General features: G+C 42.1%; 1 protein-coding gene across 1 annotated transcript in view; it reads right to left on the reverse strand.

Moving 5' to 3' along the window:
* Positions 1–17,740, reverse strand: part of MAP3K15 (mitogen-activated protein kinase kinase kinase 15) — a 123,095-nt gene that overhangs the window by 50,707 nt on the left and 54,648 nt on the right. The window contains exon 7 of the mRNA XM_042975280.1: positions 3,626–3,796. Coding sequence (XP_042831214.1) covers positions 3,626–3,796 — 171 coding nt within the window. The remainder of the gene's footprint in view (positions 1–3,625; positions 3,797–17,740) is intronic.

Here is a 17,740-nt window from a genome sequence, read left to right on the forward strand (position 1 = left end):
AAAGAACAACATGCAAAATAGAGAGTAGCATTTTTACACCTGAAGTTTAAAGAGTGCCATTTTAATTCTCTTATTCTTTTTTTCTATACATAAAAAGCTTCTTTCCCTTCCATGAGCGAGTAGAAATATCATGGTTGGGAACAAAGAATTTGATCCACGAAGTAACAACACTAAAATGTTGTTAAGTGGCACAGTTCAAACCAAAGACTTGTAAACCAGGAGGAATTTGATCACTCGTGTGACAACAAGAGAGTTAAACACCAACAAAATACTAATTGTGGAAGGGAGAACCTATCATTTAAAGTCGATTACAATTCAGTTTTATGAACTTTGGGGCTAATAATACAAGTATGCTCTGATGAACCAGAGGACACTAAGGAAGTCATTCCAACCCTACCCAATAAAATTCCAATAAAATTGAAAAACCTTCCCCCTCCCTCATTATGTCCTATGGTATTTGATTTTTTTTCCACTTTTACTATCAAAAGGAAGAGTGCAGGGAGGGTGACTTCTCTATGCCTCTTATCCATAAATCCAACAGGCCCAGCTTAGGGGCAGAGAAGACTTGAACTGGGAATCAGGATTGCAGTCCCAGGTTTGCCTCTTACCAGCCCCCTGCCTCCCTGTGCCCATGTTCCACATTAGTACCTGAGGCCCTGGGTAAGATAACCCCAAGGTCTCACCATACCAGAGACTAAGCTTCATTTGTTCCTATAACCACTGCCTTATGAAGTGGATGGAGAAGGGCTCCTAGGACTTTGGTGAAGGAGCCACAGGCAGTCATTTCCTTACCTGAGGGCTGAATTCTTGGCCACTGTGATGGGAACACAGCTTCCTATTTTGGCTCTACCCAATATTAGTTGCTCCTTAGCACCTTGAGCGACTCCTACCATACAGTACATCAGGTGCAATTACGAATAAAATAAGGTCCCTGCCCTCCAAGAAACTATACTATGGTAGAGATAATAAGATCTACACACAGCTAGTGCAATTAGGGAAAACACAAACTTGAATGTGGTAAGTATCCTAAAACTACACAAACCCATGTCTACAGGGGCTCACAGAAGTGGGGCCACCCCTAGAAACTCGAGATATGGCACAAAGATGGAAAGATGTGCAATGACAGAGATTTGGAAAGGAAACCTCCAACAGAAAGAATGGCAGGAACAGAGATGAGAGTCTGCAAAACTCCTAAGAAACTTCAGTTTAGTGGGCCATGTATCAGGTAGTGGGCAATGGGGCTCAGGGTGGGTTGGAGAAAGTTTGCAGAGCACCTAGACTGGTATTCTAAGAAGTCTGAGTTTTTATTTAATAGGAAATGGAGAGCCATGGTAGGTCTTGGAGCTTTAGGAGGAATAAGGCATAGTGGTTCAATCTACAAGGATAGACTTTAGAGACACCAAGCACAGAGCCTACTTGGAATACTGTTAGAACACTCCTGGCAAGAAAGTAAAAAAAAAAGTGGCACTGACCACGGTGGTGGTGATGAGCAAAGACTGGCAGGAAGTGAGGCAAGATACAGAGAAGGGCTGCGATGGGGAACTGACCGTATGGGGAGGTAAATGAGTGAACATTACCAGATGTTAAAAAAAAAAGTCTATGTGTAGGAGGCCGAAGAATGGTAGTGAGAAAGCAAGACGTTGGAAGCCATCCCTTGTGGAGAGGTGAGGATTTCAGCCTGGATACACTGCATCTTACATAGCGGCACCACCTCTGGGTGGGACAGAGGGGCAAACGGGGGCTGACGTGGGGCCAAAGCTTAGGACGCAGGTTAGGCTGGAGATCGGCTAACGGTTCCATGGTGTGGGAGTGAGTGGGATCACCCGGGAGGACAGTGGGTAGAGAGAAGAGGGGAGATGACACAGCCGGCAACATGTATGGAAGGAGAACAAGGGAGGGGAGAGGGCAAGGGGAAGCAGTGAGAACTAGGAGTGGAGCGGCAAGAGCTCTCGCGACAGAAATGGGTGAGGTAAGCTGTTGGCTCCGCCTTGGAATTATGTCCAGGTTCTGACATCTCATTATCATCACCACCGCCTGGGCTCAAGCCACCATCAGCCCTTCCCTGATTTACTGCAGCCGTCTCCTGTTCCCCACTTCTGCTCTTGCCCCTGTGGTAGATTATTTAATAGCCACAAATCCCTCCCATCCCACGACACGTGTGCCTTTGTCACTTCTCCCATCCACAGCTGGCGTCTATTTGGGGTAACCATGTGACCTGCTTATGATGTGACCCAGGGTGTGAGGCAGAACTGACGCTGTGTGAGTTCCGGAGCCTAAGCCTCGCAGCTTCCACCTTCATTCTCTCAGAATGCCGCCCACCAAGCTGGTCTGCCAGGATGAGAACCACAAGCAGAGAATGCAGGTGAACCACCAAGACCCAACGCCAGTTGCCAAACGTGTGTGAGGCCATCTTGAACCTTCCACCCCTCCTGAGCCTCCAGCTGAGCTCATTTTTCCGAGTGAGACCAGCACTTTAGGACTGGAACCAGCAGAGTGGCTGCCTGGCCAATCCACAGAATCAGGAAAAATTATAAATCGCTGTTTTAAGCCACTAACTTTTGGATTTGTTATGCAGCCAATGATAACTGATACACCCCCTGAAACGTATTCTTTGCAAAACAGTGAAAATGCGCTGGTAAAAAAGCATGTAGGATCTCGTCACGGCTCTGCTCAGAGTGCTCTGGTATTTTATCATCTCACTCACAATAAAAAGTTCTCTCCCATTTCCTGCCACTCTCCCCTGGCTCATGCCTCACTGGCCTTGATCACGTGGAGCAAACTTCCTCCTCCTGGTCTCTGCCTCTGCTGGCCCTTCCTCCCAGAACACTTTCTCCACAGTTCTCAGCAAGGCTCATCTTACCACCCTCACAACTTTACTCACCTTCACTGATGACCCTGCCTGAAACTGCAGGTGACTCCTCCCAAGCCTCCTCAGATTCCCTGATGAACTTGTCCCTAGAGCCCTCATCAACAGGTGACATCCTATTTTTCTGCCTGTCTCTGTCTGACTTCCCTTACCAGCAATGCAAGGTCCGTGAAGGTGGGAATTCGTGTCTATGTCTGCTGCTGTGTCTTTATCCCCACCATCTAGAAAAGTTTCTGGCATACAGTAAACCCTCAATAAACTTTTGTTAAATGAACAAAGAAAAGCAGGAAGGAAGGATAAAAGGAAGGGAGGAAGAAGGAAAGAAAAAAGGAAGGCAGGAAAGAAGGAAGGAAGAAGGCAGGCAGGCAGAACTGAGAAGATAATGCGCTAGTGGCAGTGGAACACAGTTCTGGATGAAGTAGCAGGGAAGGAGCAGCTGGGGAGGAGCCTGGTGAGCCTCCTTCTTGCCCCTATAAATGAGTGAACTTGTGGGAATAATGTCACCAGTACAAAACGCAGTTTTTAATGGTCCCTTTCAGAAAAAGGAATCTGGAAAATTCCCAAACCACATGTATGACTTTTTGTTTCTCCCCACCGTCAGTAGGCAGGCGCGCGTGCGCGCGCGCACACACACGCGCACACACACGCGCGCACACACACACACACACACACACACACGGAAAAGACCTGGATCCTTAGCCTCTGCAGTTCTGTTCTTTGCAGAGATGCACACGCTACCGACTAGGATGGAGGGTTTACCACTCAATGGCGCAGTCTCGGCTGGTGCCATCTTTGCAGTCCGAATCCAAGAAGATGTCCTTGTAGATCCTCCCACACAGGCAGAACATGTCGGGGGCCGGGCGGTCACAGCTCTGCAGAACCTGGAGCATGACCTGCAGAGCCTTCTCACGGTCACCCGCACTGTTTCTCCTGAAAGATTTGTATGGTAAGATCACTCATGTCTGAAGCAAGACATGGGAGCATATGTGCGCTCGTTCTGGCAAGGGCTGGTGTAGGGATGCTGTGCTTTAGCAGGAAACAAAAGCCAAATAAGAATTCACTTTCTCATGTTCAAATGTAACAAGCGCTTCAGACCCACACCAGTAAATCTCACGCTGTCACAGTTGCTACTTGGTCCCTTCTCTCACTGAGATCCAGACTGTGGATGACAGCAGATGCAGACTGATGTGTTTGGGAAGACACACAAAATAACATGGCAGCTTCTATAGCTGGATGGACAGCAAGGATTGTGGAAGCTACGCCTGAATCATGAGAATGACGTGGTTTGACAAAAGGTTCTTTTGGAAAACTGGCAGGGCCCCCCAGTTCAGAAAGCCAAGAGAAATTTAGAAATGTGTTTTGGCATTTCTCTACCTTGCCATCCTCAAACAGGAAAAGACCCCAGCAATTCCTGTTTTCCTGTCCACTGGAAAAGAAAATTTAGAAAATTGTTTCTATATTCACAAACCGCAGTCTTCTCTCTTACTAACTTATATGGTAAAAATTTCATTTCACACAAAGGTAATGGATTCCTTCAATCATTGTTAAAATAATCTTTGCCACAAAATAACCCGAGTTTGTGGTTGTGAAATATTAAGGGCTCCTGTGAAGGTTTGGAAGCAAATGCCCATCAGTTGCAGAGCCTGATTAAATCAACTCTGGCTAATGATGTTCGTATTCATATTACAATACGTTAAACATTTGTATAAAGAAACAATTTCTATGTAATACTGCTATGGAGTGATCCCTAGAATTTAGTGTTAAGACCAGAAAACAAGGCACTGAATACTGTGCACACAGTGCTACCTTTTTATTTAGGCAAAGCAGAGATGTGAATATTTACCTGTTTTTATTTGCTCAAAATGGAAGGATAAACCAAAAGGTAATAAAACTGGCTACCAACAGGTGGAGGGAGAAAACGTGCTGAAGAGGACAGGAATCCAAATTCACTTCTTGGGATGTGACTTGGAAACTGTAAGGTTTTTTTTTTTTTTTTTTTTTTTTTTTACCAAATTATAAAAGAAAATGAGTTTTAAAAAAATTTACATTGTCCCCTAAAAACACCATTTGCCAATAAACACAATTTGAATTTGTGGCTGGAACCAAACAAATGACCCCCTGCAAGCAATTGGTGGCTTACCTACAAAAGACAAACTGGTTCACATGATTTTTAAAGCACAGCACTTTGTATTTTCCTAAGAGGATATAACTTAAGGAAAAAATATAAATGCAAAGAAATCTTAAATACTTTCTGGTAATCATATTGTTAGCAATAATACAGGAACTGGTAACGTGAAAACATCATGTAGTATAGAATACAACAAATGACGATGTTAATATCATTAGGAACCAGATTTTTCAGGGTAAGACGTACACAAAATCAAAGGAATTCAGTAAAAATCCTACAGTCCTAAATTTGAATTGAAACATCAATATAAAGTTATCCAGTGGTGTTCCTAGCTCTGTCTACCGAAAAGGACCAAAATGATGAGCAACTCAGTAGCAATGAGACCCTCCAAACCCTGACTGGGGTCTGTAAAAGCACCAAGGAACCAGGACTTCGTGGAGGAATGGCAGATTCCAGATATGTCTAAGATGGTCCTGGAACATCTTAATACAAAGACTCAAAGAAACTACTAAGTTCATATCAGAAAGACTCAGGAACTAACAAGAATCAGTTTTTGGCCAAAGAAGGGACAGTATGAGCATTAAAAAGAATAATAACTATAAAAAAGAATTGAAACATATCAACTATATTAAAATGATGATTTCATAATCGTCTGACACAACTTCAGGGGTCACCCTTGGAGAACGCTAAGGAACCGTCTCATTATTTTTGAAAATTATCAAAGCAAAAATTAAGCAGTCTCCTTTTCCCAGATGAGTTGTACACTGGGGGTGACCAAGTCATTGATGAGACGAAATGTCTCTTTAGAAAGTATTTGTGCTAGTAACTCAGGAATTAATTATAAAATTCAAGTATCACTATTTTTGTAACCCCTAATGAAACAATGGATCCAGGCAATGATCGTCAACAGCCATTAACATCACAAAAAAAGAAAAAACAAATAAAGTACACAATCAACTATGAAGTATTCTTTCCAGAAAAAAAAATGAAACCAGAATCTGAACTAAGCCTCCAAATCTAACTACCAAGCTGCAAGGAGAAAAAGGGACAGAGGAACTTAATAAATCACACCACAGGGATACTATTACAAAATCCACAACTTTGGAACTGCTATCAGACAAATGCTTCCTTACCAAGTAATTAACATGGAAAAGAAAAAATAAGATAAGGGGAAACCTATATACTAAAAAAGACTTGGGGCGCCTGTGTGGCTCAGTGAGTTGAGTGTCCGACTCTTGATTTCGGCTCAGGTTATGATCTCATGGTTTGTGGGACTGAGCACCGTGCTGGGTTCTATGCCGACAGTGTGGAGCCTGCTTGGTATTCATTCTCTCTCTCTCTCTCTCTCTCTCTCTCTCTGCCCCTCCCCCACTTGTGCACTCCCTCCCTCTCTCAAAATAAACAAATATTTAAAAATATATTAAAAAAGACTTAAGAATCATCTCAACCAAATGCCATGTATAGACATTGTTTGGACCATGACTCAAAAAACCCCACTCTAAACACAAAAGGTAAAGACAGAGAGGTACCTGGGAAAATCTGAGCATTGATACTGAGGAATTATTGTTTATCCTTAGGTATAACACAATCATGACCATGTTTTGTCAAACTGTCCCTCAGACAATACAGAAATATCTCTGGGTAAAATGGTATATCTTTGCTTCATAATAAATCTGGTGTTGGGGTAAGACAGAGTGGATGGGGTGAGCAGGAAACAAAAATGGCCATGCAGGGATCATTACTGAAGAGTGGAAAAGGGGTACATGGGGGTTCACTATATTATTTCCTACTTTTGACTGTGTTTGAAATTTCTATTAATACATTCAATGCAATCCCAGTCAAAATTGCACCAGCATTCTTCTCGAAGCTAGAACAAGCAATCCTAAAATTTGTGGGGAACCACAAAAGACCCCGAATAGCCAAAGTAATTTTGAAGAAGAAGACCAAAGCAGGAGGCATCACAATCCCAGACTTTAGCCTCTACTACAAAGCTGTAATCATCAAGACAGCATGGTATTGACACAAAAACAGACACATAGACCAATGGAATAGAATAGAAACCCCAGAATTAAACCCACAAAAGTATGGCCAGCTAATCTTTGACAAAGCAGGAAAGAATATCCAATGGAAAAAAAAACAAGTCTCTTTAACAAATGGTGCTGGGAGAGCTGGACAGCAACATGCAGAAGAATGAAACTAGACCACTTTCTTACACCATTCACAAAAATAAACTCAAAATGGATAAAGGACCTGAATGTGAGACAGGAAACCATCAAAAGCAGGAGAAACCAGGAAAACACCTCTCTGACCTCAGCCACAGCAATTTCCTACTTGACACATCCGCAAAGGCAAGGGAATTAAAAGCAAAAATGAACTATTGGGACCTCATGAAGATAAAAAGCTTCTGCACTGCAAAGGAAACAATCAACAAAACTAAAAGGCAACCTACGGAATGGGAAAAGATATTTGCAAATGACATATTGGACAAAGGGCTAGTATCCAAAATCTATAAAGAGCTCACCAAACTCCACACCCGAAAAACAAATAACCCAGTGAAGAAATGGGCAGAAAACATGAATAGACACTTCTCTAAAGAAGACATCCGGAGGGCCAACAGGCACATGAAAAGATGCTCCACGTTGCTCCTCATCAGGGAAATACAAATCAAAACCACACTCAGATACCACCTCACGCCAGTCAGAGTGGCTAAAATAAACAAATCAGGAGACTATAGATGCTGGAGGGGATGTGGAGAAACAGGAACCCTCTTGCATTGCTGGTGGGAATGCAAACTGGTGCAGCCGCTCTGGAAAACAGTGTGGAGGTTCCTCAAAAAATTATAAATAGATCTACCTTATGACCCAGCAATAGCACTGCTAGGAATTTACCCAAGGGATATAGGAGTGCTGATGCATAGGGGCACTTGTACCCCAATGTTTATAGCAGCACTCTCGACAATAGCCAAATTATGGAAAGAGCCTAAATGTCCATCAACTGAGGAATGGATAAAGAAATTGTGGTTTATATACACAATGGAATACTACGTGGCAGTGAGAAAGAATGAAATATGGCCTTTTGTAGCAACGTGGATGGAACTGGAGAGTGTTATGCTAAGTGAAATAAGTCATACAGAGAAAGACAGACACCCTGTTTTCACTCCTATGTGGATCCTGAGAAACTTAACAGAAGACCCTGGGGGAGGGGAAGAAAAAAAAAAAGGCTAGAGAGGGAGGGAGTCAAAACATAAGAGACTCTAAAAAACTGAGAACAAACTGAGGGTTTATGGGGGGTTGGAGGGAGGGGTGGATGGGTGATGGGTACTGAGGAGGGCACCTGTTGGGATGAGCACTGGGTGTTGTATGGAAACCAATTTGATAATAAATTTCATTTAAAAAAAGAAATTTCTATTAATAAAACCAAAAAGTAAAAGGTATGCATCCTGACTCCATTCTGCTTCTATAATCTGGAAATAGAAAAACATATATATATATGTATATACACACACACACACACACACACACACACATATATATATATATATATTCAAGAATTTTTGAACCAAGATGTTTATTATGGCATTGCTCCTAACAGTGAAAAACTGAAGATAACCCAAATGTCCTCTGACATATGATAAATGTCAAATGATAAAATACAGTTTGTAACAACCAAACCATGGAGTATCATGCAACCCTCAGAAAGAGGCAGGTCTGTATGTAATTATATAGAAGAATTTCCATAACAGTTCATGGAAAAAACATTGCTGAACTAAATGAATGCCATGATCCCATTCTTTGCAGTAAATATTATTTCCACTTATGTTCACATGCACAAAGTCTGGAAGGATACACATTAAACTGTTCAAAAAAATCACTGCTGGGATTTGCACAAGGTGTTCCTGTGCATGTTTTACTAATAACTATTCTAATAAATAATAAAGAGATTATTCTTTTTAATTTCTTGGCAATTCGACAACAGGCTCTTTTATGCTTTCTTTCCTGAGGACCTGTAAGTCATAAAACTCTGCATCATTCAAGACAACAGATTAGTACGTCAAACAGCTTTTCTCAATGGGGGTTCTGCTAGTGAATTAAGCTCCAGAGAAAATTATTTGATTATCTGAGTAACTATTTTCTCCATTCTCCCAAGTATGGTACATAGGTAGCCCCATTCTGGATACTTAAGAGAGTTCATTCGATTGATACAATGGATGCCTTAGGGCATTAGGGTTTAATTCTCTGTGGAACCCAACCCGGGTTGAGAAGGGCTAATCTAGACACTTGGCATTCTTCTGGAAACCTGCAGTAATTAGGCCTGTATTGCAACTTTGATTTTTCCTATTTTCCAGCCTGATCTTGTTCTCAGAGATTTGATCTGTACTCTCTTTGTCCATAGAATCCAATTATCAGCCTGCAAAACAGATCTCTTAACCAACAGCCCACTCACGATTCCTTCCCATTTTAAAGAGTGAAGAGCTACCAACCCAACTCAATTTTACTACAGCATTGAAATAATTTCTACAGTCAGTGGCAGGAAAATGAAAAAAGACTAAAACTTTAATGAGGTACAACATTTTTACATCTGCTATGAGCCAACTTTTGAAGTGTGAAATTTTCAGGATTCTGAAAAGAATTTACTTAACTCTTCTAAATGCTTCATTATCGATCTGAGTTCGGGTTCATTTGGTTTTCTTTGGACCATTTACAGCAATGTTTCCCTTAAATTTTTTTCATTAACTTGAAACTTACCCTTGTTACTAAAAACAAAAGGTCTTTTGGGGATTAAAAAAAAAGAACAAAAATAAAAAATCAAATATTTGCAAAAAACGAAAAGCAAGGCGATTTTCAGCTTAAAAGCCACTTCAGGACAGGTGCTAAATAGCTAATCTCTTTAGTGGTTAATGATCAGTTTTCAGATATGCTTATCATTTTCAGATCCCAAAGTATCCACGAACAAGTCTACAGATAAAATCTCCTGTGTTTAATCAGTCTGGCAACATATGTTTCTGACGATAAGGTCATTTCACAAATTAAGAAAAAGATATGAACTAAGACAGTGGGGTCGCAACGTTGGCTTGCACATTAGAATCACCTGGGAAACTTCAAAAACCTTGGTGTTCAGGTTGCACTTGAGACCAGTTACATCAGTCTCTGGAGATGGGATCCAGGCATTAGTGTGTCTTACCCTGGATGTTCTGTAGGTCTGCATCACTGCTAAGTCCCAGTGACCGCTTCTAAGCCCTTGTCTTATCTGACCTACCAGCCGCATTTGATAGCTGAGTACTCCTTCCTCTTTGGATTACCTTCTTCATTCGGCTTGCAGGTCACCATACTCTCATTTTCCTTCTACTTGAGTCTAATTTTCTGGTTCCTATTCATCTCCCTAGTCTTTTAACACTGGAGAGTCCTTAAGCATAACCCTTGGATGTTTCTTATCTGTAACTACACTAGATCCCTTGGTATATCATCTACTGTCCTGCTTTTCCAAACATCTATATCTTGATGACTCCCAAATTACTATCTCCAGCCCAGAACTCTCCCCTGAACTCCATATCCAACTATCTTCCTAGCATCTCACTTGCATGTCTAATACCTCAAACTTGATGTGTCCAAAACTTAACTGCTGATTGTCCCATCAAAGCTATTCTTCTCCATCTTATTTAAGAATGGCCAGTCCGTTCCTCCTGTTTTTCATGCCAAAAACTTTGGAGTCATGCTTCATATCGCTAGTATCTTTTATTCGATCAAATCATTGTTAGCTTTTATTTTAAGCCACATCCAAAAATGGGCTACACCTCATGACCACCACTGCTACTACCCTGACCCAAATAACCATCATTTCCTGCTTTCACCCTCACCCTCTACAATCTATTCTCAACATGGGAGTCAGAGTGATCCTGCTAAACACTGAGTCACGTCATGTCACTCCACTACTCAAAACCGTCCACGCAAATGCCAATCATATATCTGACAAGGGGTTAATATCAAAAATATATAAAGAGTTCATACAACTCAAGAGCAAAAAAAGTCTGATTAAAAAATGGGCAGAGGACCTGAAGAAACATTTTTCCAAAGAAGGCATCAAGACGGCCAATGGTAAAGACAGCAGGCAGACACAGGAAAAGATGTTTGATACCACTCATCATCAGGAAAATGCAATTCAAAACCATAACAATCACCTCGCACCTGTCGGAATGGCTAAGCTATATTAAAAAAAAAAAAAAAAGAAAGAAGTGTTGGTGAGGATATGGATAAAAGGGAACCCTCATGCACTGTGGGTGGGATGCAAATTGATGCAGGTGCTGTGGAAAACAGTATGGAGACTCTTGAAAAAATTAAAAATGGAACTACCATATGATCCAGCAATTCCATTTTTGGGTATTTATCTAAAGGAAACAAAAACACTAACTCTAAAGGATATCTGCACTCCCATGTTCACTGCATTTACAATAGCAAAGACCTAGAAGCAACCTAAGTGTCCAACAGATAACCAGAATGTGATGTACATACACAGTGGAATATTATTCAGTCATAAAAAGGAATCTTGCCATTTGCAACCGCATGCGTGGACCCTGAGGGCATTGTGCTGAATGAAACAAGTCAGAGAAAGACAAATACTGTATGATCTCACCTATACGCAGAGTCTGAAAAAAGCAACCAAACCAACCTCAACCAAGCTCACAGATACAGAAGACAGACAGACTGGTTGCTGCCAAAGGTGGGGGGTGGGATGTGGGTGAAATGGGTGAAGGGGGTCAAAAGGTATAAACTTTCAGTTACAAAATACATGCGTCTTGGGGATGTAATACATAGCATGGTGACTGCAGCCAATACTGTATTGTATATTTGAAAGTTTCTGGGGCTCCTGGGTGGCTCAGTTGGTTAAGTGTCCGATTTCAGCTCAGGTCATGATCTCACCACTCGGGAGTTTAAGCCCCACTATCATAGGGTAGTTTCCCACTCTGAGCTGTCAGCACAGAGCCTGGAGCCTGCTTCAGATTCTGTGTCTCCCTCGCTCTTTACCCCTCCCCTGCTCGTGCTCTGTCTCTCAGAAATAAATGTTAAAAAAAAATTTTTTTAACAAAAGAAATTTTAAAAAAGTTCCTAAGAGAGATCTTAAAGGTTTTCCTCACAAGAAAACTATTCACAATTATGTGTGGTGATGGATGTTAGTAAGACTTCCTGTGGTGATCATTACACAAAATGTACATACATCAAATCATGATGTTATACACCTGAAACTAATACGTTATATATCAATTATATCTCAAAACCAAAAACAACAAAACACCCTTCCAGAGGCTCCCATCGCAGAGCCATTGCCAATTTTCTTTCAGTGGCCTACAAGATTCTGTAAGACCTGGCTCCCGGTTGTTTCACAGAGTAGGGGTCCTCTGTCCCAGCTGCACAAGCATCCCTGCCGTTGCACGTGCTGATCCCTCTGGCTGGAATGTTCTTCCCCAATATATTTGCATGGTATGTTCCCTCATCTCTCATTTTTTTCCATGTCACTCTCTAGTAAGTCAAGTCTTCTCTGAGCACTCAGCTCATAATTGTAACCTGCCCCACCAACCTCCCTACCACCCTAACCTGTTTTAATAATTTTACTTAGTTTGTATGGTGTCTCCCCATTAAGAATGTAAGCTCCAAGAGGAAGGGATTTTTCTGTCTGGTTTGTTTACTGCTATGCCCCAAGGCTTAGAACTCAATCTAGCACATAAGTAGGTGCTCAATAAGTATAAGTATCTGTTAAGTTGTCTGTTAAATGGATGACAAACTGAGCAAGACTAAATGTAGTGACATGAAAAGATCTCCATCCATTGACTGTTAAGTGAACAAAGAAAATTACAGGGGCGCCTGGGTGGCTTGGTCAGTTAAGCGTCTGAATTTGGCTCAGGTCACGATCTCACGGTTCAGGAGTTCGAGCCCTGCACTGGGCTCTCTGCTGTCAGTGCAGATCCTGCTTTGGATCCTCTGTTCTCATCTCTCTCTGCCCCTCCCCCCTCTTTAAAAAGAAACATTTTTTTTTTAATTACAGAGCATCTCCTGTATTGTAAAAACCCTGCAGTATGACATATTGAATTGAATGTAAATTCACAGAACTGAAAGGATATACACCAAACTGATGAGACAGATTACTTCTGGAACATGAGTGGGACTAGAGATTAGAATCACAAGGGACAGTTTCTTTAAACGTTTTTTTCCCCAGGTTCTTCCCAAAATATATAAGTGTATTTCTTATTTATGCAATAAAACACACAGAGTAAAAACAGAACATTGGACTGGGAATCCTATACAGCTAGATTCTGGTTATTTTTATACCATTTACTACCCATGTGAATTTTGAGCCAAGTTGCTTACCCTTTCTGGGCCTCAGTTCTTCATGTGCAAAGTATGTTCGACTTTGCTTACTTCACCAGGCAACGGGGAACTACAGGTCTGCCAGAGCTTTCATTGGTCACTAAGCATCCTGCCTGCCTGTCTTTTCTGTACTGTGTGTCTGTAAGAGAAAGCTCATAGGGTAGGAGACAGACTTCCAAAAAATCTTTTTTTTCTACACAAACACTCAGAATTAACAAGCAAAATGTCTCACTTAGACCAGTGTCCTTTCTAGGACAAACTCTGTCTCAGGCTGCCCACCAAAAACCTCTGAAGACACTCCTGCTTCCAATTAGGAGTAGAAGACCGTGAAAGGACTTCCACTCTCACAGTAACAATAAAAACCTAGACAATATATAAACTACTGAAGAGGAGGAAGAACTTCCTTGATTAATTCCACAGGAAAACAATGCTTTCAGAGCTGAGCAAAGAGCCATGACAGCATCCTCACTGGGGTGCCTGCTCTAGGTACTGACAAATCGAAGAGGGAGCCTTTGATAGAGAAACTGCACAGGGACAAAGGGAAAATGAGCAAAGTTGTGCACAACAGCATGGGCTGATGGGAAAGAACGGAATCTGGAAGGGTCCCCAGGCGAAAACTAATCGCTGAGTGTAAGAACTCCCTTGCAGCACACTTGCCCACTAAATTTTTCCAAGAAAGCTGTGATGAAGGGGAGGCTCAAAGTAAAAAAGAGATCACACGCATTATCATAGCACTCAGATGTGGGTCACTGTGAAAACTGAATCCAAAAATTACACAAACAGCAACTCAAAATCTTCCATGCTCAAATACTGACAAGATCAGAAAGGTAGCAGACAGACAAGAGGTGGGAGGTCAGGCTAACTGCAAGTAAACTGATTAGAATTGAGTCCAGTCCCAACCCAGCTACTCTCTAGGAGAAATATGAAAAAAATCAGTCATATATGTTAATTGCCAGACCTAAGACAGGGCTCAGATAATCAAGGTAATAAACAAAACAAACTGAAATTATACTTCAGTCTCCACTGTTTTGTTTTTTCCCCACTGTTCTTTTAGATAAAATGTCTAAAATAAAACTGAGATGTGCACAGAAGAAAATGTGACCCACGATCAAGATAAAACATAATCAATAGAACCAGACCCAGAAATTGACAGTAACTTTAAAACTATTATAAACACGGGCACCTGGGTGGCTCAGTTGGTTAAGTGTCCAACTCTTGATTTCGGCACAGTTCACGATTTCACGATTCAGGAGACTGAGCCCCACATTGGGCTCTGCGCTGGCAGTGCGGAGGCTGCTTGGGATTCTCCCTTTGCCTCCCTCTTTGCCCCTCCCCACTCACACTCTCTCTCAAAATAAACTTAAAAAAACTATTACAAAATGTTTAAATATATATATATGTATACATAAAGCATGTATCTGTGAAGAAATAAGATATTTTGTGAGAGAAATGGAAACTCTCAAAAAAAAAATGAATAGAGGTCCTAAAACTAAAAAGTTAAAAAAAAAAACAACAACACTGAATGAACACAGCATCAGATCTGGACACGGATAAGATCGGGTGTGTTCAGGGTGGTACGGCCATAGACCAGATTTGGGCCCTCTGAAACACAGGATCAGTGACCTGGAATATGGGCCAAATGCCATTATCCAAACGGGGCTGGATGGGTATGGGAGGAGAGTTGACAAGGACAAGGGCAAAAGGAAACTTTGTGGGATAAAACGCTGTGTCTGTTGATCGTGGTAATAGTTATAGGAGACTATTTGTTTGGCTAAAGTCATCAAACCGTGCACTTTAAATGGGTGCATTTTACTGTACGGAAGTTCTACCTTATACCTTAATAAAGCTGGCTCTAAAAATACATAGAACCCATCAATGTCTCTGAAAGGTAAGTGTCCTGCTGGGCCAATCAGTGGTCTGTTTGCCTTCAGATACACCCCTCTTTCACCTGCTCTGCTCTGCATCACAGGGGAGCGGGCTCCTCCAGGATGCTTCTGGGCTTCCTGGTCAGCTGATTACCAGCAATGAGCAGCCAGTGGAAGACGATGGTGGACAAGTATCTGGAGGAGCGGAAGAATGAAGTAGCCATAATACTTTCTCCCCTTTTTTGTCTGTGTTTCCTGCGGTGGCTCTAGAAACAACTGCATCTCTTCTATAGATCTAGCTCCCAAAAGGCTGGCGTGTAATGGTTTCAAGTGATCCTGGCTCCTAGATTCTGGTCACATCACCTCTTTCCTGTATCCATCCAGCCAAAGGAGGGATGGTAGCAGCTTCCTGTACGTGTTCATTTCTGAGTGGCCTCAGTTCCCTGTTTGGCTTCTCAGCTCTTCCATCACCTGTGTAACCAATTCCATGTATTACATTTCCTCTACTTTAAATACTTAGAGATTTGTTTCCTGATTGGATCTTGACAGATATACACCTGCCACAAGGAAGCAGGTGCCTTTGTCTGGCCAGATGCCTCGTATTTACATACGGAGAAGGGAACAGTTACAGGCAACCTGTGTTTGAGTGTGAACAATGCCCAGAACCAAAGAAATGCATGAACCAGAATGGTTGTTTTCTTACATCAGGGCAGAACCACTATTAAATCATCCTATCCTTGCCTCCATCATCACCACCTTTTCCAGTCCCCTGGGACCACCAAGCAACATCTATAAAGGTTGGGCTTGGGGTGCCTGGGTGACTCCGTTGGGTAAGTGTCTGTCTCTTGATTTCGGCTCAGGTCATGATCTCATGGTTCGTGAGTTTGAGCCCTGCGTCGGGCTCTGCACTGTCAGCACGGAGCCTGCTTGGGATTCTCTCTCTCTCTGCCCATTCCCTGCTTTCACACATGCATAGTCTCTCTCAAAATAAACATTTGTTTTAAGTTTATTTATTTTGAGGCACAGAGACAGTGTGAGTGGGGTAGGGGCAGAGAGACAGGGAGACAGAGAATCCCAAGCAGGCTCCATGCTGTCAGTGCAGAGCCCGGTGTGGGGCTCAAACCCACGAAACCACGAGATCGTGTCCTGAGCTGAAACCAAAAGTTGGACGCTTAAATGACTGAGCCACCCAGGTGCCCCTCAAAAGAAACATTTTTAAGAAAAACATTTTTACAGTGGACTGGCAGGCCATAATTTCGAATAAGGCACTTCGAAGGCTGGCTCTCCCATTTTCACAAAGGCAACAGGAGGTGAAGAATATTCTTGCTGCACTCTTGGTTCTTCTGACAGACTCTCAGGGATCTCCACACGGATGGATCCAGTTAAACTCTTCTTGTTTACAAGCTGCAGTGGTAACTAGGATGTGTTCACTAAAACCCATTTATTATTATGGGTCTGGCCCTCAGCCAGACCACATTTCCCCACTTCTCTTGCAATTAGGTTGGCCCATGAGACTGAACTTCGGCCAATGACATATGCTAACAAGTAACAAACATCACTTCCTGACCAGGCTCATACAAAACTCCCTTGGTACAGTCAAAAGTGGAAACCACCCTGATGTCCATCAACTGATAAATGAATAGATGAAACGGGGTCTATCAGTACAATGGAGTATTTTTCAGCCACAGGAAGTAATTTAGTACTGATATATGCTACAACATGAATGAACCTTGACAAAATTATGCTAAGTGAAAGAAGTCACCCAGAAAAGATCACGTATTATAGGATTCCATTTATATGAAGTGTCCAGAATAGGCAAATGCAGAGAGACAAAAAGAGATGAGTGGTTTTCTCGGGCTAGCAGCTGAGGTGGGGGAACACGGAGTGACTGCTAATGGACTGCCAAAATATAACAGTGGTTGTTTAGGGCTGGGAAGGGGAGCTAGGGGGTGGAAGGGGGATGGTGGCTGGTAATGGGTTCAGGATTTGGGGGGGACAAATGATGAAAATATTCTAAAACTGATTACTGTGACGGTTGCACAACTTTGTGAATATACTAAAAATCAATGGCTTGTACTCTTTAAATGGGTGAACTATAGAGAATGCAAATTATATCTCAATAAAGCTGTTACAACACACACACCCCACACAAAACATCCTTGGCAATTCAGCATGGTCTCTCTTATCATCTGGTGAAAGGAGAGCAGAGGATCGAAGAGAGGGCAGAGCACCAAGATGGAAGGAGACTGAATTTTCAATCACCTGGAGAAGAGATTGCCCAACCAGGATACATCCACACTGGAATGATTCGTAAGTGAAAACAAACATTCATCATGTTAAGACTGAAATTGATATGCTACTTGTTATAGCAGTTACCCTAACCCTGACCAATACACAAGCCACCACCACTAAGAAGGCACAGGTTTCCTTGGTGATAAAGACCAATTCCCCTCTGAGTCTATATCAAATCCCATTTGAACAGACACCTTGGATCCCGCACCAGGCAAACTTCCATCACTGCTGA

The sequence above is a fragment of the Panthera tigris genome, chromosome X (genome assembly GCF_018350195.1).
Source record: "Panthera tigris isolate Pti1 chromosome X, P.tigris_Pti1_mat1.1, whole genome shotgun sequence".
In the NCBI taxonomy this organism is placed as follows: domain Eukaryota; kingdom Metazoa; phylum Chordata; class Mammalia; order Carnivora; family Felidae; genus Panthera; species Panthera tigris.